The sequence below is a fragment of the Microcaecilia unicolor genome, chromosome 4 (genome assembly GCF_901765095.1).
Source record: "Microcaecilia unicolor chromosome 4, aMicUni1.1, whole genome shotgun sequence".
NCBI lineage: Eukaryota > Metazoa > Chordata > Amphibia > Gymnophiona > Siphonopidae > Microcaecilia > Microcaecilia unicolor.
Window position 1 is genome coordinate 173,839,504 of NC_044034.1, and position 25,277 is coordinate 173,864,780.

General features: G+C 39.8%; 1 protein-coding gene across 1 annotated transcript in view; it reads left to right on the forward strand.

Annotated features, from left to right (window-relative positions):
• The window catches only part of GALNT18 (polypeptide N-acetylgalactosaminyltransferase 18), a 726,672-nt gene that overhangs the window by 534,099 nt on the left and 167,296 nt on the right, over window positions 1-25,277 (forward strand). Inside the window, exon 5 of the mRNA XM_030200982.1 lies at window positions 3,419-3,616. Within this exon, the coding sequence (XP_030056842.1) occupies window positions 3,419-3,616 (198 nt within the window). The remainder of the gene's footprint in view (window positions 1-3,418; window positions 3,617-25,277) is intronic.

A 25,277-nucleotide genomic window follows, 5' to 3' on the forward strand; every position in this document is an offset into this window, starting at 1 on the left:
TCTTTTCTAATGACAAGTAGTGAGACTGATACATAACTGGGAAAAGGCAAGAGTGGAAGTGGGTAGCGGAGGGGAGTAGATATGTTTATGTAAAAACACAGTTCCTTCTACTGCTGTACAGATACAGGTGCTATGTGATTATAATCCTTGGTGTGGCTATACATGTGTACACATAGGTTAATAAAAAGAATTATTAAACCATAGAAATACATTTAATAGACTCCTGAAGTTGCTGTTTATAGAACAGAATATTATTTGCTTGTTTGTTTTAATATTTAACTTCACTATGGGGCCCTTTTTATAAAGTTCATTAGATTTTGCAGTTACTATGGCTGAACATAGAAAAGTAAGGTGCGGTAGCTGCAAATCTAATGAGGTAACTACTGAAGGCCAGTGGCATAACTACGGGGGGTCTGGGCCCCCCAAATTGGATCCAGGGCCTCTGGTTTTGCTTGCAGGGGTTCCCAACCCCCACCAACTGAAGCCTTTCTCCAACACTGTTCTCTGTGTGTTGCTTGCCCTGCTTCCTCTCATGTCGCATGCATGCTCGGTTTTAGTGAACAGAGTGTGCGTGACATTTCGGACCACTCAAACATTGAAGTCTGGCTACATCCCTGCTGAGGGCATGTCTAGCACCTTTCTTTGTGGGTGTTGTATTAACATTTCTATTAGCATATGGTACTCAGGTTGCAGTTAGCACAGAAGAACTAACAGGCAGATGATCAAAAGCCCTGTGCTGTTCCAAACAGGGTTCTAAAATAGCTCCATTAGACCTATGATCAGAGATAATGCATGCAAATTTAAGCAGCGTAATTATCTTTGATCACGGGGTAGAAGTGCAGGAGAATTGTGCCTGAGCATGCGCTCAGCACAATCTTCCCGCACTTGTTTGACAGGTCTGGGCTGGAGACCAATGAAAAGAGAAGGACGCCCATCTTTAAATCAGAAGATGGACGTCCTCAACTGCCCTGTTGCAGGGACGGCCAAATTTCAAGGGGGTATCGGAGGTATAGCGACGGGACAGTTGAGGACGTCCAAAATTTGGACGTTTCTGTGACGGGGCAGTTGAGGACGTCCAAATTTTGGATGTTTCTGCAATGGGCAGTTGAGGACGCCCAAAATTGGATGTTTCGATGAGAAAGACGTCTTTCTCATAGAAACATCCAGTTTTGGACGTCCTTAACTGCTCATTGCAGAAACGTCCAAAATTTGGACGTCCTCAACTGCCCTCGCTGGCAGGTTTGCTGTAGGGGGGAATGGGGGCCTGCCAGCCTGCAAATATATGCTGGACTGGGCTCACCATTCCTCCCCAATGATCTGCAAACCCTAACGCCAGCTCGGAGCTGGCGTAGGGTTTCTCGCAGCCAGTGACCCAATCTTTGGCGCGCTGGTCGCTGATCATTGGGGATGAATGCATTAAGCGCTGATTAGCATGCATTTGCAAGCTACTTGCGCTAAGAGCCCTGTTTAGCATGCATTTGCATGCTACTTGCGCTAAGAGCCCTCGAGCGCATTGTGTCACGCGCTCGGCTCTGATCATGGGGCGGTAGCAAATGCCGGCGCTAGTATGGCGCTAACAGCCTCTAGTGCCGGCGTTTGCTTTTGATCATCTGCCTGTAAGTGTCTCCTATTCAGGACACAATTTGCACGCACAATTTAATTCAGTAACGAACCAATAAGCACTAATAATTGGGCACTGATTGGCAATAATTAGAATTTACATACCCATCTTACTAGATGCTATTCTAAAAGGATGTGCGCGTAAATACTTGTCAGCGGATTGGAACAGGGGGCATGGTATGGGCGGGTCATGGACACACAGAATACACCTGATCCACCCCTAATTTATGCACAGAAATTTACACCAGGTTTCATTTGATTGAAATCCTTGTGCCTAAAAGTTAGACGCGGATCCCTCTGCTAGGAGCTCCTCTACAAATGACTCCCAACTTGGAGCTCATTTTTTTCAGCACCACATACAGAATTTGGTCTTAACTACATGCCTTCTATGACCATTCTCAACCCCCTGCCCTGCCTGGTTACTGCCCCTAACACCAAATGTCCTTAACGCATGGTTTAGCATGTGGTAACTGTCATAATAGTGCAAATCCCGTTACCATGCTTGTGCAGGAGTGGTTACTGTGCACTAAACCAGTGGTTCCCAAATTTTCTTGGGTTGCGATGCCCCTAGGCTACACATTTCGTCTCAAGTCTCCCACCACCACCGCTGCTGATGCCAATACCGCCGACACTTCCTGTATTGAGTCCTACCTTTGCTGGCAGGGATGCCCAAGCCCTGCCAGCTGAAGAGGTCTATGGCCCGAGGCCCGAGCTCCAGAGCAAATCAGTGGCATGTTTCAGCCACTGACACTGGCATTCTCACGCATGCCCTCTTTCTCTTCCCCCTTTCTATCCAGCATCTGCCTTCACTCCCCCCTCCATCAAACATCTACCTTCCTTCTCCCAGTAACCACCATCTCTCTTTCTCCCTCCCTTGTGCCCCAGGTCCAACATCTCACGCATCATCTCTCCCTTCCATCCCTCCTCCATCATGTCCAACATTTCTCCCTCTCTACCCCATGCACTATCTCTCCCTCTCCTCCACCCCTATGTCCAACATTTCTCCCTCCCTCACCCCTTTCCTCTCTCAATGCAACATCTCTACCTCCCTTCCACCCCCATATACAAGATTTTTCCCTTTCTCACCTCTCACCACCACTTTGCTGCATCTCTCCCTTCCCCCCTCCACCCTGATAGTTCTGCCCTTCTCCCTCCCATACCCTTCTCTCCTTCCGTTCCCCACCCCACCCACAACTCTCCGTCTCATTTCAATGGGTCCCCGGCAGTGGCAGCAATTCCCACATGCTACGTGCCACTAACCCGGAAGCCTCCTCTCTGCCACATCCTGCCGCCGGGTTAGCAGCAGGCAGCATGTGGGAATTACTGCCACTACCGGGGACCTTTCTACCGCCGCTCCTCATCCTCCAGCAGTGGGGAGGGGGAAGGGAAGGATTCCATGATCCCTTGCAATCTTCTGTGTCTTCGACCTCCAGCGTGGCAGAGCCCAGAATCCACTGTGACCATGCGTGCATCTTTCAGCTCCCTCCGTGGCACCCCTGTGATTTATTTATTTATTGCACTTGTATCTCACATTTTCCCACCTATTTGCAGGCTCAATGTGGCTGCAGCGCACAGTCACCACAGCGCACTAGGGTGCCACATCACCCAGTTTGGGAAATATTGCACTTAACCATGCGTTAAGTACCTAGTGCACTTTATCAAAAGGAACCTTATAAACTACTAAAGGCAAATGCCCCACAGTGCTTTTCTTAGTTTTTTGTTTGTTTGCCTTAATCTTTCTCTGAATGTTTTACTGTCCTTGGAAATATTGTTAATAATTTTTTTTTTCATTTTTTAGGGCTGAGCCAGTGCTCCTCAGAATAAAGGAAGACAGAAAGTGTGTCATTTCACCATCATTTGATAACATCAAGTATGATACCTTTGAGATAGAAGAGTACCCACTCTCTGCACAGGGGTTTGACTGGGAGCTCTGGTGTCGGTACCTAAATCCTCCCAAGTCATGGTGGAAGATGGAAAACTCTACCGCACCCATACGGTAACATGCAGCCGCTGTGGTATATTCTAAGCTCACACATCCACAAAGAGTTACACAATAAAATATATACCCCAAATAAAGATGTGCTATTTAATGTCCTTTTGAGAATTTTATGTGTCTTTTCTCTACTTCCCTGTAGCAATATACCAAAAATTGACCTTTAATTCCTAGAGCACTGGGATGTCCCCTTTTCTGTCTTGAAGCACTAATACAGTTTTGCAAGTTTCATGAAATTATACAAGCTGTATGAAACACCCTCTTATTGAGACAGAGAGAAAAACCTTACAGACTCAAACCCTGTGCACACAAGAACATGCCTTCTAGGGATCACTTGTGTAACAGAAACTTCTCAATATACTGAGTCTTTTTTTCTTCAGGACTCATTCTTAAAAATAAATGCTCAATTGCACATTGAATTATTGCCACTGTAAATTAACATCTTTTAAAGTATGATACAGAAGAATTTGAAAGTTAATGAGTGTTTGCATGATGACATGAAAGTAATGTGTCTATATTTAGCTGAACCATTCTTCTCTAGCTAGAAATAAAATTGTAATGATATATCTGCATTCTGATAACCATTTTGTCCTCTTTAATTAGCATCTTCCCCATGGCTGGCACAATAAACCAGAACTACCATGATTTTAACATGTGAAAGAGAATTAAAGAGTGACAAAACAGCTTTGGCACAGTTTTGAGAGATTGCTCTATAATTCACATCACCTTAGATGAGAAAGGCAGTTAGACTTCTTTGGTCTCCAGAAAGAGTACAGGGCAAAAATCTGTATCTTTTGGCCAAATTATTGCAAACATTAGGATGTCAGAGATGCCAAGTTACCTAGTTCCAGGCAAGAGATTTTGAGACAGTTCTGGATTTCTGACCACTCCATCCTGGTGCATTATTTATTTATTTATTTATGCATTCTTGTATCCCACTTACCCAATAACACGTTTCGATTCAAAGAGGCTTACAGTTTACAGTTAGGTGAGATTACAGTAATGTTATGCAGTTAAAAAGTGGAGTAAACATCAATAGTTTATGTAGTTAGCTATAGAATCTTTTGAAAAGGTAGGTCTTCAGTTCTTCTTGTGGCCTTGGATATGGAGATCCTCCATTTGGCACCCAAATAGCTAAACCCTGCCATGTAGATGGTTTTGTAAGTTATGTTTCTACAGTTGGGTAGGTGAAGAAGTAGATAGCCTCTGGTTTCTGGGCTTGCATTTCTTGGGGATAGTTCATGTTGGATTATTTGTAGTAAATAATTAGCAGATTTTTAGTACACACAGCTTCAGCTTTAGAAATGTTAATTTCTTTTCTTCATCTCTCTCACATTACCCCAGAATAATTCACTGCTGAGTCACTTTAAAGTTGAAGTAAGAAAACATCTGTTTACTCACAGTTTGTAGTTAGATTATAATCAGACAGGCTTATATATACATAATACTATACATTTGGATTATCAGCTCTTTCCATGTGCTTAGATGGTAATGGATGCTCACACCATAGTAGATCCTCTCAGGTTAGGAGAGAACATGAGCTCCATGTGCTGTGTCTAACCCCCACAGGAAGTTGCATAGCTGTGACCTCTCCAAGCAATTCACACCAGAGGTCACAGAGCAATCACAGAGAAATAATAGCTGACAGGCAATGCATGCAAAACACAATACACTATTCCAACAAACCCCTTCTCATGCATAACTGTCATGCAATTATTTATTCATACAAAGTCCAAGCTTTATACGCAGATTCACAAAATGTTCTCTGGGTAACGGTTTGGTCATGATGTCAGCTGTCATCTCACTGGTGTGACAATAGTGTAGACTGATGACCCCTTCTTTCGCCAACTCTCGCACGTTGTGGTATTTCGTTGCGATGTGCTTGGTGCGTGACTGAACCTTGTCATTCTGTGACAGTCTGATGCAGCTCTGATTATCTTCCACTATCTGGATTGGTCTCTTTTCAGCTATTCCAAAATCCAGCAAAAGTTTTTCAATCCACATCAGTTCTCTGCATGCTTCTGATACGGCCACATATTCAGCTTCTGTAGAAGACAGACTCACAATACTTTGTTTATGACTGGCCCATGAAATTTGTACATTTCCATACATAAACACATATCCACTTGTGGATTTATAATCAGAATGATCCCCTGCCCAATCTGAATCACAGTAACATATTAGTTTTGGATTACTATTGGCTGAAATCTTTAATTTACAATCAATGGTACCTTTTAAATACCTTACCATCCTTTTAACTGCAGTCCAATCTGATTTGGTAGGTGAGCTGACCCTTCTGCTCAAAATTCCTACTGCATTTGCTATATCAGCCCTGTATGTGGTAGTCAGATATAAAAGCTTACCTATGGCTGATCTATATTGGATGTTATCTGGTAAAGGTTCTCTTACTGTTTCATCCTTCAGAAAATCAGTGATCATGGGAGTGCTTACAACTTGGGCATCTTGCATACCTAAACTTTCAATAAGCTCATTTATTTTCTGCTTCTGGCTTAGAAGATAAGAACCATCATTTTGTTTCTCAATTTCTATACCAAGATAGTATGACACATTACCAAGTTCTTTTATCTCAACATTCAGGTTTAAATATTTTACAATGTCCTTGTACTCTTGCTCACTTTCGCTTGCAATGAGCAGATCATCAACAAAAGCTAAAATGTATGCATATTGTCCATTTCTGCACCTAGTGTACAAGCATTTATCTGCTTCACCTTGCTTAAATCCTAAATTTGTCAATATTTCATGCAATTTGTCATTCCAACATTTTGCACTTTGCTTTAATCCATAAAGACCTTTGTTTAATTTACACACTAGCTGTCTTTGTTTTGTATTTATGAAACCTGTTGGCTGTTCCATGTACAAGTCTTCAGTTATATCTCCATGAAGAAACGCTGTTTTCACATCAATGTGGTTGACTTGCATGCCTTTTGAGACTGCAATGCTCAGAAGTGTTCTAATTGTCGTGTGTTTCACTACAGGTGCAAACACTTCATCAAAATCTTCTCCATATTTTTGAAGATATCCCTTTGCGACTAATCTTGCTTTATACCTTTCCACTTTTCCTTGTGCATTCCTTTTTAACTTGAATACCCATTTGCATCCTATAGCTTTCTTGCCAGGAGGTAATTTTGTAAGAATCCAAGTATTATTTTTATCCAATGCATCAATTTCTTCTTGTGCAGCTTTACGCCATTCAGCAGCTTCTTCTGCTGGCATTTTCTCAATCTCATCCCATGTTAAGGGCTCTTGAGCTTCTGCTGACTTTGTTAGGTAAGACAGTCTTAGGGGTGGAACACCTTTGTTTTCCCTGGATGAGCGTCTGACAACAGGTTGGTCCGACCTTTCCGCATCCTCTAAATCTGAGAGTCCTTCTCCAATTGATTCCCCTTCTCCAATTGTACTGTCTCCTGCAATGATCCTTTCTGTGTCTGCTTCCTCTGCCTGTTCCTCGTTAGATACAGATGAGTTGCTTTCAGACATCTGCCTTGGTATGGCATTTATATACACTGGCATGTCTATTATGGTTTTAGTTTCATATTCTGGATGATAAGGCTCATCTGGGATAATCCAGCCTTTATCAACCCTTTTGTTTTCATCAAAATATGTAACATGTCTTATGCCAACAATGCCAGTTTTCAGATTCAAAATTCTATATCCTTTGTGTCCTGGAGCATAGCCAACTAAAATGCCCCTTTCTGTTGTGGAATCCAGCTTATGCCTTCTTTGCTTTGGTTCATGAGCATATGCTGTACTCCCAAATGTTCTTATGTGTGACAGGTTTGGCTTCCTACCATGCCATGTCTCATGTGGTGTGCGCTCAGCGCCTTTAGTTGGCATTCTGTTTTGTAGGTACACTGCTGTGAGAATGGCTTCCCCCCATAGTCTTTTAGGGAGATTGCTATCTGACAGCATACATCTGGTCATTTCCACAAGTGACCTAAATTTTCTCTCTGCAACAGAATTTTGCTCTGGTGTATAAGCTACTGTTGTGATATGCTGAATGCCTTCTTGTTCTAGAAATGTGCGCATGCTTTGTGAAGTGAACTCACCACCATTGTCGGTCTGAAGAACCTTTGGTTTTCTTTCAAATTTATTGCTCACCATGGCTACGTATTTCTTCAGCATGTCTGTGACTTGACTTTTTTCTTTCAGCAAATAGGCCACACAATATCTAGAGAAATCATCCAAGAATATTAGCACAAATCTGTTATTTCCCAATGATGGGATATTAAACGGTCCACATAAGTCACTGTGTATTAAGTCCAGTACTTTATTACTCCTATTTCCTGTGTATGCAGGAAATGAGGGTCTCACACCTTTTTGAGTAACACAGTCTATGCATTTCTCCATTTTACCAGCATCTGCACTTATCTGAATGCCAGTGGCAAGTTGCTTACTGTAAAGATCCTGGATCACCTTAAAATCACGATGTCCCAGGCGGCGATGCCAGATTTCCAGACTACATTTACCATCATTCTTCCTTACTTGCGCCAGATGTGAGGCTTCACCTGAAATGCTCAGTTTATAAACATCATTATGCATAAAAGCTTCAGCATACACTTCATCATTTTTAGAGATTGTGCACTTACTGTTTTCAAAATGAATCGCAAATCCCTTCTTATCTAATGTAGATACACTAAGCATATTGCAAACTGCTTGGGGAATATACAAGACATCACTTACAGGAATTTCTTTAACTTTATTAGACACTTTGCATTTTAAGAATCCAATGCCTTTTGCTTGGATCTTAGCAGTCCCTGTGTTTGCAGTATTAAGAATACCTTCTTCTGGACACATTTCCTGAAAGAAATCTTTACAATTGGTTAAATGGCATGTGCTCCCCGAATCCAAAATCCAAGTACTTTCATTTGAATTATTATTTACCATAGTCAAAGATTTTTCTGCCATTAGAAAGCCCTTATGTTTATTATTGTCCTTCATACATTTCCTGGTTTGAAAATTCTTTAGTTCCATTGGCTTAGGTGAGCTAGAGGGAGTGTTTTGTGTTTCCTTACACCATTTAGATACATGTCCCTCCTTTCCACATGAGTAGCAAATCAGCTTGCCCTTGGGTGGAGTTTTCCCATAGCTCCGCCTTCCTCTGTTCTTTGCCAAGAAATTTGTTTCATTTCTCTCTGACTTGCTTTGAGAACACATCTCCTCAGAATCATTTATTATGCATTCCTGCCTTAGTTTTGATGCTGCCTGTTCAAAAGATTGCCCTTCAATGGCTTCATTTACAGACCTAAAAACATCAAACTTCTTTGATAGTGAGGTAAAAAGAAATGCTCTTTTCAATGCATCACACATGGGAATTCCAGAAAGTTCTAACTTTTGAAATGAAGACATAAGATGCATAATGTGATCATTACATTTACTTTTATCCCTTAATTTGGTTTCATTCAACTCTGCCAACCAAATTGGTTGCTGTTTTGCATATGTAGTTGCATACATAGTTCTCAGTTTATATAAAATGTCCTTTGGTGTATCTTTTCCCTCCACTAATATGGCTTGTTTCTCTGAGAGAGCTTCCAAAAACATGCACTTCACATAATAGTTTGCATTGTCCCATTCAGCCATATTTTCAGCTGTTCTGTTTTGGTCTAAGCATATATTTAGTTTCTTGGCTTGAAGGAGACATATGAATCTTAGTTCCCACTGCTGATAATTAAATTCAGTTAATTTAGGCACCTTGAGAGAGTAGAAAAATGGTGAATTTCCTCCCTCAGCCATTTTCTTAGCTTTGCCTGCTGTTTGGTGTGTGGGGGGAGAGAGAGACAGACTGAATCTTTCTTTTAAAACTTAAGAGAAAAATGTGGCTTTTTTACTGCCTGGTAATATTTCTCTTCTTTTTCAATTCCTGGCCCTGGGCCCATAACCCTTTTGTTGGATTATTTGTAGTAAATAATTAGCAGATTTTTAGTACACACAGCTTCAGCTTTAGAAATGTTAATTTCTTTTCTTCATCTCTCTCACATTACCCCAGAATAATTCACTGCTGAGTCACTTTAAAGTTGAAGTAACAAAACATCTGTTTACTCACAGTTTGTAGTTAGATTATAATCAGACAGGCTTATATATACATAATACTATACATTTGGATTATCAGCTCTTTCCATGTGCTTAGATGGTAATGGATGCTCACACCATAGTAGATCCTCTCAGGTTAGGAGAGAACATGAGCTCCATGTGCTGTGTCTAACCCCCACAGGAAGTTGCATAGCTGTGACCTCTCCAAGCAATTCACACCAGAGGTCACAGAGCAATCACAGAGAAATAATAGCTGACAGGCAATGCATGCAAAACACAATACACTATTCCAACAAACCCCTTCTCATGCATAACTGTCATGCAATTATTTATTCATACAAAGTCCAAGCTTTATACGCAGATTCACAAAATGTTCTCTGGGTAACGGTTTGGTCATGATGTCAGCTGTCATCTCACTGGTGTGACAATAGTGTAGACTGATGACCCCTTCTTTCGCCAACTCTCGCACGTTGTGGTATTTCGTTGCGATGTGCTTGGTGCGTGACTGAACCTTGTCATTCTGTGACAGTCTGATGCAGCTCTGATTATCTTCCACTATCTGGATTGGTCTCTTTTCAGCTATTCCAAAATCCAGCAAAAGTTTTTCAATCCACATCAGTTCTCTGCATGCTTCTGATACGGCCACATATTCAGCTTCTGTAGAAGACAGACTCACAATACTTTGTTTATGACTGGCCCATGAAATTTGTACATTTCCATACATAAACACATATCCACTTGTGGATTTATAATCAGAATGATCCCCTGCCCAATCTGAATCACAGTAACATATTAGTTTTGGATTACTATTGGCTGAAATCTTTAATTTACAATCAATGGTACCTTTTAAATACCTTACCATCCTTTTAACTGCAGTCCAATCTGATTTGGTAGGTGAGCTGACCCTTCTGCTCAAAATTCCTACTGCATTTGCTATATCAGCCCTGTATGTGGTAGTCAGATATAAAAGCTTACCTATGGCTGATCTATATTGGATGTTATCTGGTAAAGGTTCTCTTACTGTTTCATCCTTCAGAAAATCAGTGATCATGGGAGTGCTTACAACTTGGGCATCTTGCATACCTAAACTTTCAATAAGCTCATTTATTTTCTGCTTCTGGCTTAGAAGATAAGAACCATCATTTTGTTTCTCAATTTCTATACCAAGATAGTATGACACATTACCAAGTTCTTTTATCTCAACATTCAGGTTTAAATATTTTACAATGTCCTTGTACTCTTGCTCACTTTCGCTTGCAATGAGCAGATCATCAACAAAAGCTAAAATGTATGCATATTGTCCATTTCTGCACCTAGTGTACAAGCATTTATCTGCTTCACCTTGCTTAAATCCTAAATTTGTCAATATTTCATGCAATTTGTCATTCCAACATTTTGCACTTTGCTTTAATCCATAAAGACCTTTGTTTAATTTACACACTAGCTGTCTTTGTTTTGTATTTATGAAACCTGTTGGCTGTTCCATGTACAAGTCTTCAGTTATATCTCCATGAAGAAACGCTGTTTTCACATCAATGTGGTTGACTTGCATGCCTTTTGAGACTGCAATGCTCAGAAGTGTTCTAATTGTCGTGTGTTTCACTACAGGTGCAAACACTTCATCAAAATCTTCTCCATATTTTTGAAGATATCCCTTTGCGACTAATCTTGCTTTATACCTTTCCACTTTTCCTTGTGCATTCCTTTTTAACTTGAATACCCATTTGCATCCTATAGCTTTCTTGCCAGGAGGTAATTTTGTAAGAATCCAAGTATTATTTTTATCCAATGCATCAATTTCTTCTTGTGCAGCTTTACGCCATTCAGCAGCTTCTTCTGCTGGCATTTTCTCAATCTCATCCCATGTTAAGGGCTCTTGAGCTTCTGCTGACTTTGTTAGGTAAGACAGTCTTAGGGGTGGAACACCTTTGTTTTCCCTGGATGAGCGTCTGACAACAGGTTGGTCCGACCTTTCCGCATCCTCTAAATCTGAGAGTCCTTCTCCAATTGATTCCCCTTCTCCAATTGTACTGTCTCCTGCAATGATCCTTTCTGTGTCTGCTTCCTCTGCCTGTTCCTCGTTAGATACAGATGAGTGCTTTCAGACATCTGCCTTGGTATGGCATTTATATACACTGGCATGTCTATTATGGTTTTAGTTTCATATTCTGGATGATAAGGCTCATCTGGGATAATCCAGCCTTTATCAACCCTTTTGTTTTCATCAAAATATGTAACATGTCTTATGCCAACAATGCCAGTTTTCAGATTCAAATTCTATATCCTTTGTGTCCTGGAGCATAGCCAACTAAAATGCCCCTTTCTGTTGTGGAATCCAGCTTATGCCTTCTTTGCTTTGGTTCATGAGCATATGCTGTACTCCCAAATGTTCTTATGTGTGACAGGTTTGGCTTCCTACCATGCCATGTCTCATGTGGTGTGCGCTCAGCGCCTTTAGTTGGCATTCTGTTTTGTAGGTACACTGCTGTGAGAATGGCTTCCCCCCATAGTCTTTTAGGGAGATTGCTATCTGACAGCATACATCTGGTCATTTCCACAAGTGACCTAAATTTTCTCTCTGCAACAGAATTTTGCTCTGGTGTATAAGCTACTGTTGTGATATGCTGAATGCCTTCTTGTTCTAGAAATGTGCGCATGCTTTGTGAAGTGAACTCACCACCATTGTCGGTCTGAAGAACCTTTGGTTTTCTTTCAAATTTATTGCTCACCATGGCTACGTATTTCTTCAGCATGTCTGTGACTTGACTTTTTTCTTTCAGCAAATAGGCCACACAATATCTAGAGAAATCATCCAAGAATATTAGCACAAATCTGTTATTTCCCAATGATGGGATATTAAACGGTCCACATAAGTCACTGTGTATTAAGTCCAGTACTTTATTACTCCTATTTCCTGTGTATGCAGGAAATGAGGGTCTCACACCTTTTTGAGTAACACAGTCTATGCATTTCTCCATTTTACCAGCATCTGCACTTATCTGAATGCCAGTGGCAAGTTGCTTACTGTAAAGATCCTGGATCACCTTAAAATCACGATGTCCCAGGCGGCGATGCCAGATTTCCAGACTACATTTACCATCATTCTTCCTTACTTGCGCCAGATGTGAGGCTTCACCTGAAATGCTCAGTTTATAAACATCATTATGCATAAAAGCTTCAGCATACACTTCATCATTTTTAGAGATTGTGCACTTACTGTTTTCAAAATGAATCGCAAATCCCTTCTTATCTAATGTAGATACACTAAGCATATTGCAAACTGCTTGGGGAATATACAAGACATCACTTACAGGAATTTCTTTAACTTCATTAGACACTTTGCATTTTAAGAATCCAATGCCTTTTGCTTGGATCTTAGCAGTCCCTGTGTTTGCAGTATTAAGAATACCTTCTTCTGGACACATTTCCTGAAAGAAATCTTTACAATTGGTTAAATGGCATGTGCTCCCCGAATCCAAAATCCAAGTACTTTCATTTGAATTATTATTTACCATAGTCAAAGATTTTTCTGCCATTAGAAAGCCCTTATGTTTATTATTGTCCTTCATACATTTCCTGGTTTGAAAATTCTTTAGTTCCATTGGCTTAGGTGAGCTAGAGGGAGTGTTTTGTGTTTCCTTACACCATTTAGATACATGTCCCTCCTTTCCACATGAGTAGCAAATCAGCTTGCCCTTGGGTGGAGTTTTCCCATAGCTCCGCCTTCCTCTGTTCTTTGCCAAGAAATTTGTTTCATTTCTCTCTGACTTGCTTTGAGAACACATCTCCTCAGAATCATTTATTATGCATTCCTGCCTTAGTTTTGATGCTGCCTGTTCAAAAGATTGCCCTTCAATGGCTTCATTTACAGACCTAAAAACATCAAACTTCTTTGATAGTGAGGTAAAAAGAAATGCTCTTTTCAATGCATCACACATGGGAATTCCAGAAAGTTCTAACTTTTGAAATGAAGACATAAGATGCATAATGTGATCATTACATTTACTTTTATCCCTTAATTTGGTTTCATTCAACTCTGCCAACCAAATTGGTTGCTGTTTTGCATATGTAGTTGCATACATAGTTCTCAGTTTATATAAAATGTCCTTTGGTGTATCTTTTCCCTCCACTAATATGGCTTGTTTCTCTGAGAGAGCTTCCAAAAACATGCACTTCACATAATAGTTTGCATTGTCCCATTCAGCCATATTTTCAGCTGTTCTGTTTTGGTCTAAGCATATATTTAGTTTCTTGGCTTGAAGGAGACATATGAATCTTAGTTCCCACTGCTGATAATTAAATTCAGTTAATTTAGGCACCTTGAGAGAGTAGAAAAATGGTGAATTTCCTCCCTCAGCCATTTTCTTAGCTTTGCCTGCTGTTTGGTGTGTGGGGGGAGAGAGAGACAGACTGAATCTTTCTTTTAAAACTTAAGAGAAAAATGTGGCTTTTTTACTGCCTGGTAATATTTCTCTTCTTTTTCAATTCCTGGCCCTGGGCCCATAACCCTTTTGTTGGATTATTTGTAGTAAATAATTAGCAGATTTTTAGTACACACAGCTTCAGCTTTAGAAATGTTAATTTCTTTTCTTCATCTCTCTCACATTACCCCAGAATAATTCACTGCTGAGTCACTTTAAAGTTGAAGTAAGAAAACATCTGTTTACTCACAGTTTGTAGTTAGATTATAATCAGACAGGCTTATATATACATAATACTATACATTTGGATTATCAGCTCTTTCCATGTGCTTAGATGGTAATGGATGCTCACACCATAGTAGATCCTCTCAGGTTAGGAGAGAACATGAGCTCCATGTGCTGTGTCTAACCCCCACAGGAAGTTGCATAGCTGTGACCTCTCCAAGCAATTCACACCAGAGGTCACAGAGCAATCACAGAGAAATAATAGCTGACAGGCAATGCATGCAAAACACAATACACTATTCCAACAAACCCCTTCTCATGCATAACTGTCATGCAATTATTTATTCATACAAAGTCCAAGCTTTATACGCAGATTCACAAAATGTTCTCTGGGTAACGGTTTGGTCATGATGTCAGCTGTCATCTCACTGGTGTGACAATAGTGTAGACTGATGACCCCTTCTTTCGCCAACTCTCGCACGTTGTGGTATTTCGTTGCGATGTGCTTGGTGCGTGACTGAACCTTGTCATTCTGTGACAGTCTGATGCAGCTCTGATTATCTTCCACTATCTGGATTGGTCTCTTTTCAGCTATTCCAAAATCCAGCAAAAGTTTTTCAATCCACATCAGTTCTCTGCATGCTTCTGATACGGCCACATATTCAGCTTCTGTAGAAGACAGACTCACAATACTTTGTTTATGACTGGCCCATGAAATTTGTACATTTCCATACATAAACACATATCCACTTGTGGATTTATAATCAGAATGATCCCCTGCCCAATCTGAATCACAGTAACATATTAGTTTTGGATTACTATTGGCTGAAATCTTTAATTTACAATCAATGGTACCTTTTAAATACCTTACCATCCTTTTAACTGCAGTCCAATCTGATTTGGTAGGTGAGCTGACCCTTCTGCTCAAAATTCCTACTGCATTTGCTATATCAGCCCTGTATGTGGTAGTCAGATATAAAAGCTTACCTATGGCTGATCTATATTGGATGTTATCTGGTAAAGGTTCTCTTACTGTTTCATCCTTCAGAAAATCAGTGATCATGGGAGTGCTTACAACTTGGGCATCTTGCATACCTAAACTTTCAATAAGCTCATTTATTTTCTGCTTCTGGCTTAGAAGATAAGAACCATCATTTTGTTTCTCAATTTCTATACCAAGATAGTATGACACATTACCAAGTTCTTTTATCTCAACATTCAGGTTTAAATATTTTACAATGTCCTTGTACTCTTGCTCACTTTCGCTTGCAATGAGCAGATCATCAACAAAAGCTAAAATGTATGCATATTGTCCATTTCTGCACCTAGTGTACAAGCATTTATCTGCTTCACCTTGCTTAAATCCTAAATTTGTCAATATTTCATGCAATTTGTCATTCCAACATTTTGCACTTTGCTTTAATCCATAAAGACCTTTGTTTAATTTACACACTAGCTGTCTTTGTTTTGTATTTATGAAACCTGTTGGCTGTTCCATGTACAAGTCTTCAGTTATATCTCCATGAAGAAACGCTGTTTTCACATCAATGTGGTTGACTTGCATGCCTTTTGAGACTGCAATGCTCAGAAGTGTTCTAATTGTCGTGTGTTTCACTACAGGTGCAAACACTTCATCAAAATCTTCTCCATATTTTTGAAGATATCCCTTTGCGACTAATCTTGCTTTATACCTTTCCACTTTTCCTTGTGCATTCCTTTTTAACTTGAATACCCATTTGCATCCTATAGCTTTCTTTCCAGGAGGTAATTTTGTAAGAATCCAAGTATTATTTTTATCCAATGCATCAATTTCTTCTTGTGCAGCTTTACGCCATTCAGCAGCTTCTTCTGCTGGCATTTCTCAATCTCATCCCATGTTAAGGGCTCTTGAGCTTCTGCTGACTTTGTTAGGTAAGACAGTCTTAGGGGTGGAACACCTTTGTTTTCCCTGGATGAGCGTCTGACAACAGGTTGGTCCGACCTTTCCGCATCCTCTAAATCTGAGAGTCCTTCTCCAATTGATTCCCCTTCTCCAATTGTACTGTCTCCTGCAATGATCCTTTCTGTGTCTGCTTCCTCTGCCTGTTCCTCGTTAGATACAGATGAGTTGCTTTCAGACATCTGCCTTGGTATGGCATTTATATACACTGGCATGTCTATTATGGTTTTAGTTTCATATTCTGGATGATAAGGCTCATCTGGGATAATCCAGCCTTTATCAACCCTTTTGTTTTCATCAAAATATGTAACATGTCTTATGCCAACAATGCCAGTTTTCAGATTCAAAATTCTATATCCTTTGTGTCCTGGAGCATAGCCAACTAAAATGCCCCTTTCTGTTGTGGAATCCAGCTTATGCCTTCTTTGCTTTGGTTCATGAGCATATGCTGTACTCCCAAATGTTCTTATGTGTGACAGGTTTGGCTTCCTACCATGCCATGTCTCATGTGGTGTGCGCTCAGCGCCTTTAGTTGGCATTCTGTTTTGTAGGTACACTGCTGTGAGAATGGCTTCCCCCCATAGTCTTTTAGGGAGATTGCTATCTGACAGCATACATCTGGTCATTTCCACAAGTGACCTAAATTTTCTCTCTGCAACAGAATTTTGCTCTGGTGTATAAGCTACTGTTGTGATATGCTGAATGCCTTCTTGTTCTAGAAATGTGCGCATGCTTTGTGAAGTGAACTCACCACCATTGTCGGTCTGAAGAACCTTTGGTTTTCTTTCAAATTTATTGCTCACCATGGCTACGTATTTCTTCAGCATGTCTGTGACTTGACTTTTTTCTTTCAGCAAATAGGCCACACAATATCTAGAGAAATCATCCAAGAATATTAGCACAAATCTGTTATTTCCCAATGATGGGATATTAAACGGTCCACATAAGTCACTGTGTATTAAGTCCAGTACTTTATTACTCCTATTTCCTGTGTATGCAGGAAATGAGGGTCTCACACCTTTTTGAGTAACACAGTCTATGCATTTCTCCATTTTACCAGCATCTGCACTTATCTGAATGCCAGTGGCAAGTTGCTTACTGTAAAGATCCTGGATCACCTTAAAATCACGATGTCCCAGGCGGCGATGCCAGATTTCCAGACTACATTTACCATCATTCTTCCTTACTTGCGCCAGATGTGAGGCTTCACCTGAAATGCTCAGTTTATAAACATCATTATGCATAAAAGCTTCAGCATACACTTCATCATTTTTAGAGATTGTGCACTTACTGTTTTCAAAATGAATCGCAAATCCCTTCTTATCTAATGTAGATACACTAAGCATATTGCAAACTGCTTGGGGAATATACAAGACATCACTTACAGGAATTTCTTTAACTTTATTAGACACTTTGCATTTTAAGAATCCAATGCCTTTTGCTTGGATCTTAGCAGTCCCTGTGTTTGCAGTATTAAGAATACCTTCTTCTGGACACATTTCCTGAAAGAAATCTTTACAATTGGTTAAATGGCATGTGCTCCCCGAATCCAAAATCCAAGTACTTTCATTTGAATTATTATTTACCATAGTCAAAGATTTTTCTGCCATTAGAAAGCCCTTATGTTTATTATTGTCCTTCATACATTTCCTGGTTTGAAAATTCTTTAGTTCCATTGGCTTAGGTGAGCTAGAGGGAGTGTTTTGTGTTTCCTTACACCATTTAGATACATGTCCCTCCTTTCCACATGAGTAGCAAATCAGCTTGCCCTTGGGTGGAGTTTTCCCATAGCTCCGCCTTCCTCTGTTCTTTGCCAAGAAATTTGTTTCATTTCTCTCTGACTTGCTTTGAGAACACATCTCCTCAGAATCATTTATTATGCATTCCTGCCTTAGTTTTGATGCTGCCTGTTCAAAAGATTGCCCTTCAATGGCTTCATTTACAGACCTAAAAACATCAAACTTCTTTGATAGTGAGGTAAAAAGAAATGCTCTTTTCAATGCATCACACATGGGAATTCCAGAAAGTTCTAACTTTTGAAATGAAGACATAAGATGCATAATGTGATCATTACATTTACTTTTATCCCTTAATTTGGTTTCATTCAACTCTGCCAACCAAATTGGTTGCTGTTTTGCATATGTAGTTGCATACATAGTTCTCAGTTTATATAAAATGTCCTTTGGTGTATCTTTTCCCTCCACTAATATGGCTTGTTTCTCTGAGAGAGCTTCCAAAAACATGCACTTCACATAATAGTTTGCATTGTCCCATTCAGCCATATTTTCAGCTGTTCTGTTTTGGTCTAAGCATATATTTAGTTTCTTGGCTTGAAGGAGACATATGAATCTTAGTTCCCACTGCTGATAATTAAATTCAGTTAATTTAGGCACCTTGAGAGAGTAGAAAAATGGTGAATTTCCTCCCTCAGCCATTTTCTTAGCTTTGCCTGCTGTTTGGTGTGTGGGGGGAGAGAGAGACAGACTGAATCTTTCTTTTAAAACTTAAGAGAAAAATGTGGCTTTTTTACTGCCTGGTAATATTTCTCTTCTTTTTCAATTCCTGGCCCTGGGCCCATAACCCTTTTGTTGGATTATTTGTAGTAAATAATTAGCAGATTTTTAGTACACACAGCTTCAGCTTTAGAAATGTTAATTTCTTTTCTTCATCTCTCTCACATTACCCCAGAATAATTCACTGCTGAGTCACTTTAAAGTTGAAGTAACAAAACATCTGTTTACTCACAGTTTGTAGTTAGATTATAATCAGACAGGCTTATATATACATAATACTATACATTTGGATTATCAGCTCTTTCCATGTGCTTAGATGGTAATGGATGCTCACACCATAGTAGATCCTCTCAGGTTAGGAGAGAACATGAGCTCCATGTGCTGTGTCTAACCCCCACAGGAAGTTGCATAGCTGTGACCTCTCCAAGCAATTCACACCAGAGGTCACAGAGCAATCACAGAGAAATAATAGCTGACAGGCAATGCATGCAAAACACAATACACTATTCCAACAAACCCCTTCTCATGCATAACTGTCATGCAATTATTTATTCATACAAAGTCCAAGCTTTATACGCAGATTCACAAAATGTTCTCTGGGTAACGGTTTGGTCATGATGTCAGCTGTCATCTCACTGGTGTGACAATAGTGTAGACTGATGACCCCTTCTTTCGCCAACTCTCGCACGTTGTGGTATTTCGTTGCGATGTGCTTGGTGCGTGACTGAACCTTGTCATTCTGTGACAGTCTGATGCAGCTCTGATTATCTTCCACTATCTGGATTGGTCTCTTTTCAGCTATTCCAAAATCCAGCAAAAGTTTTTCAATCCACATCAGTTCTCTGCATGCTTCTGATACGGCCACATATTCAGCTTCTGTAGAAGACAGACTCACAATACTTTGTTTATGACTGGCCCATGAAATTTGTACATTTCCATACATAAACACATATCCACTTGTGGATTTATAATCAGAATGATCCCCTGCCCAATCTGAATCACAGTAACATATTAGTTTTGGATTACTATTGGCTGAAATCTTTAATTTACAATCAATGGTACCTTTTAAATACCTTACCATCCTTTTAACTGCAGTCCAATCTGATTTGGTAGGTGAGCTGACCCTTCTGCTCAAAATTCCTACTGCATTTGCTATATCAGCCCTGTATGTGGTAGTCAGATATAAAAGCTTACCTATGGCTGATCTATATTGGATGTTATCTGGTAAAGGTTCTCTTACTGTTTCATCCTTCAGAAAATCAGTGATCATGGGAGTGCTTACAACTTGGGCATCTTGCATACCTAAACTTTCAATAAGCTCATTTATTTTCTGCTTCTGGCTTAGAAGATAAGAACCATCATTTTGTTTCTCAATTTCTATACCAAGATAGTATGACACATTACCAAGTTCTTTTATCTCAACATTCAGGTTTAAATATTTTACAATGTCCTTGTACTCTTGCTCACTTTCGCTTGCAATGAGCAGATCATCAACAAAAGCTAAAATGTATGCATATTGTCCATTTCTGCACCTAGTGTACAAGCATTTATCTGCTTCACCTTGCTTAAATCCTAAATTTGTCAATATTTCATGCAATTTGTCATTCCAACATTTTGCACTTTGCTTTAATCCATAAAGACCTTTGTTTAATTTACACACTAGCTGTCTTTGTTTTGTATTTATGAAACCTGTTGGCTGTTCCATGTACAAGTCTTCAGTTATATCTCCATGAAGAAACGCTGTTTTCACATCAATGTGGTTGACTTGCATGCCTTTTGAGACTGCAATGCTCAGAAGTGTTCTAATTGTCGTGTGTTTCACTACAGTTGCAAACACTTCATCAAAATCTTCTCCATATTTTTGAAGATATCCCTTTGCGACTAATCTTGCTTTATACCTTTCCACTTTTCCTTGTGCATTCCTTTTTAACTTGAATACCCATTTGCATCCTATAGCTTTCTTGCCAGGAGGTAATTTTGTAAGAATCCAAGTATTATTTTTATCCAATGCATCAATTTCTTCTTGTGCAGCTTTACGCCATTCAGCAGCTTCTTCTGCTGGCATTTTCTCAATCTCATCCCATGTTAAGGGCTCTTGAGCTTCTGCTGACTTTGTTAGGTAAGACAGTCTTAGGGGTGGAACACCTTTGTTTTCCCTGGATGAGCGTCTGACAACAGGTTGGTCCGACCTTTCCGCATCCTCTAAATCTGAGAGTCCTTCTCCAATTGATTCCCCTTCTCCAATTGTACTGTCTCCTGCAATGATCCTTTCTGTGTCTGCTTCCTCTGCCTGTTCCTCGTTAGATACAGATGAGTTGCTTTCAGACATCTGCCTTGGTATGGCATTTATATACACTGGCATGTCTATTATGGTTTTAGTTTCATATTCTGGATGATAAGGCTCATCTGGGATAATCCAGCCTTTATCAACCCTTTTGTTTTCATCAAAATATGTAACATGTCTTATGCCAACAATGCCAGTTTTCAGATTCAAAATTCTATATCCTTTGTGTCCTGGAGCATAGCCAACTAAAATGCCCCTTTCTGTTGTGGAATCCAGCTTATGCCTTCTTTGCTTTGGTTCATGAGCATATGCTGTACTCCCAAATGTTCTTATGTGTGACAGGTTTGGCTTCCTACCATGCCATGTCTCATGTGGTGTGCGCTCAGCGCCTTTAGTTGGCATTCTGTTTTGTAGGTACACTGCTGTGAGAATGGCTTCCCCCCATAGTCTTTTAGGGAGATTGCTATCTGACAGCATACATCTGGTCATTTCCACAAGTGACCTAAATTTTCTCTCTGCAACAGAATTTTGCTCTGGTGTATAAGCTACTGTTGTGATATGCTGAATGCCTTCTTGTTCTAGAAATGTGCGCATGCTTTGTGAAGTGAACTCACCACCATTGTCGGTCTGAAGAACCTTTGGTTTTCTTTCAAATTTATTGCTCACCATGGCTACGTATTTCTTCAGCATGTCTGTGACTTGACTTTTTTCTTTCAGCAAATAGGCCACACAATATCTAGAGAAATCATCCAAGAATATTAGCACAAATCTGTTATTTCCCAATGATGGGATATTAAACGGTCCACATAAGTCACTGTGTATTAAGTCCAGTACTTTATTACTCCTATTTCCTGTGTATGCAGGAAATGAGGGTCTCACACCTTTTTGAGTAACACAGTCTATGCATTTCTCCATTTTACCAGCATCTGCACTTATCTGAATGCCAGTGGCAAGTTGCTTACTGTAAAGATCCTGGATCACCTTAAAATCACGATGTCCCAGGCGGCGATGCCAGATTTCCAGACTACATTTACCATCATTCTTCCTTACTTGCGCCAGATGTGAGGCTTCACCTGAAATGCTCAGTTTATAAACATCATTATGCATAAAAGCTTCAGCATACACTTCATCATTTTTAGAGATTGTGCACTTACTGTTTTCAAAATGAATCGCAAATCCCTTCTTATCTAATGTAGATACACTAAGCATATTGCAAACTGCTTGGGGAATATACAAGACATCACTTACAGGAATTTCTTTAACTTCATTAGACACTTTGCATTTTAAGAATCCAATGCCTTTTGCTTGGATCTTAGCAGTCCCTGTGTTTGCAGTATTAAGAATACCTTCTTCTGGACACATTTCCTGAAAGAAATCTTTACAATTGGTTAAATGGCATGTGCTCCCCGAATCCAAAATCCAAGTACTTTCATTTGAATTATTATTTACCATAGTCAAAGATTTTTCTGCCATTAGAAAGCCCTTATGTTTATTATTGTCCTTCATACATTTCCTGGTTTGAAAATTCTTTAGTTCCATTGGCTTAGGTGAGCTAGAGGGAGTGTTTTGTGTTTCCTTACACCATTTAGATACATGTCCCTCCTTTCCACATGAGTAGCAAATCAGCTTGCCCTTGGGTGGAGTTTTCCCATAGCTCCGCCTTCCTCTGTTCTTTGCCAAGAAATTTGTTTCATTTCTCTCTGACTTGCTTTGAGAACACATCTCCTCAGAATCATTTATTATGCATTCCTGCCTTAGTTTTGATGCTGCCTGTTCAAAAGATTGCCCTTCAATGGCTTCATTTACAGACCTAAAAACATCAAACTTCTTTGATAGTGAGGTAAAAAGAAATGCTCTTTTCAATGCATCACACATGGGAATTCCAGAAAGTTCTAACTTTTGAAATGAAGACATAAGATGCATAATGTGATCATTACATTTACTTTTATCCCTTAATTTGGTTTCATTCAACTCTGCCAACCAAATTGGTTGCTGTTTTGCATATGTAGTTGCATACATAGTTCTCAGTTTATATAAAATGTCCTTTGGTGTATCTTTTCCCTCCACTAATATGGCTTGTTTCTCTGAGAGAGCTTCCAAAAACATGCACTTCACATAATAGTTTGCATTGTCCCATTCAGCCATATTTTCAGCTGTTCTGTTTTGGTCTAAGCATATATTTAGTTTCTTGGCTTGAAGGAGACATATGAATCTTAGTTCCCACTGCTGATAATTAAATTCAGTTAATTTAGGCACCTTGAGAGAGTAGAAAAATGGTGAATTTCCTCCCTCAGCCATTTTCTTAGCTTTGCCTGCTGTTTGGTGTGTGGGGGGAGAGAGAGACAGACTGAATCTTTCTTTTAAAACTTAAGAGAAAAATGTGGCTTTTTTACTGCCTGGTAATATTTCTCTTCTTTTTCAATTCCTGGCCCTGGGCCCATAACCCTTTTGTTGGATTATTTGTAGTAAATAATTAGCAGATTTTTAGTACACACAGCTTCAGCTTTAGAAATGTTAATTTCTTTTCTTCATCTCTCTCACATTACCCCAGAATAATTCACTGCTGAGTCACTTTAAAGTTGAAGTAAGAAAACATCTGTTTACTCACAGTTTGTAGTTAGATTATAATCAGACAGGCTTATATATACATAATACTATACATTTGGATTATCAGCTCTTTCCATGTGCTTAGATGGTAATGGATGCTCACACCATAGTAGATCCTCTCAGGTTAGGAGAGAACATGAGCTCCATGTGCTGTGTCTAACCCCCACAGGAAGTTGCATAGCTGTGACCTCTCCAAGCAATTCACACCAGAGGTCACAGAGCAATCACAGAGAAATAATAGCTGACAGGCAATGCATGCAAAACACAATACACTATTCCAACAGTTCAATCAGATCTAGCATATATTCAGGAGACATTCCGAATAGTATCTTGAAAATAAGGGTACTGGCTTTGAAAAGTAGTCTTGCCTTGATTGGCAACCGGTGTAGCATTTCTAGCAATGGAGTAGCTCTTTTGTATTCCAACTTCTTGAATATCAGTCTTGCAGCCATGTTTTGGACTGTTTGCAATGATTTTAGTGTGTTTTCTTTACACCCTCTTTATGCTGTGTTACAGTAGTCTAGTTGTGACAGTATCAACGACTGCCCCATCATCGGGAATGATTGTCTAGGAAAATAGTCTGTAATCCTTTTCAGTTTCCATAGTGTTCTGAAGCATTTTGATGTTACTGCTGATATTTGACTGTCCAGAGATAAGTGTCTATCAAGATTAATTCCCAATTTTTTAGTTGTGTTTCGATTTGGTATTGTTGATTGTGAAATTTTGGTGAGATATGGGATTGTGCGGGCTGGATAGGACCAGGAATTTGGTTTTGTCTCTATTTAATTTGAGTTTGAAAACTTATGGGACTTGCAGCACTGATTTTAAGGGGCAGGATTAGGCACTACAAATCCCGCACTGCTTTGGGATGCAAGTTCAAAACTGGGATTGGTCAAAAGATCTGCAGCCTGGAACTGGGTAACAGCATTTTTTGGGGGTGCAAAGGAGTATTTGCACTCCACACTAAGCACATTAGCAAGAAGAGAAACAGGCAGAAGCAATAAAGGAATAAAAGTAGCCCAGGGACACAGTAGGTCTGTTGAAGTTGGGCAGATAAAAATGTAAAAGCCTAAAAACAGACCAGGGGTGTCCCAGGGTGGAGTTCTAGGAGAAACAGGAACCAGCTTCCAACCCACTTAGAAGATGCCTTGAAAATAAGGTACAGGAAGAAAGATGGAGGTAGCTAACCCAGGAAGAGCTGAGGGGCTGGGCAGCATCCCAAGAAAGTTGAACCTACAGAGAAGAGAGAGCCATAACTAGGACTGAAGGGGGAGGGGGATTCCTGTAAAAGGAGGACCTCCAAACTCAGCTAAATATCCACCAAGGTACTAGACAGGTCAATATTGTAGTTCTACCCCAGTTCCTTTTTGTTTCCTTGTCGTAGTGTATGTCCAGTCTTCTCTTTTCTTTTTATATTGTATGCCACCCTGATGGCTTGTTTTGTTGGGCGGGATAGAAAGTTAGACTCAGATGTTAGGGATCACTTTCAAGAATACAACAGGATTTTATTTCTTTATTTGCTTTATTTGATATACCACCTTTCAACAAGTGATTAGTTTGTGCCTACCCCAGCAGTAGCCAGACAGGAATAAAGAAGGAGCCTGTTGATGCCTGACACTTGGAAGTA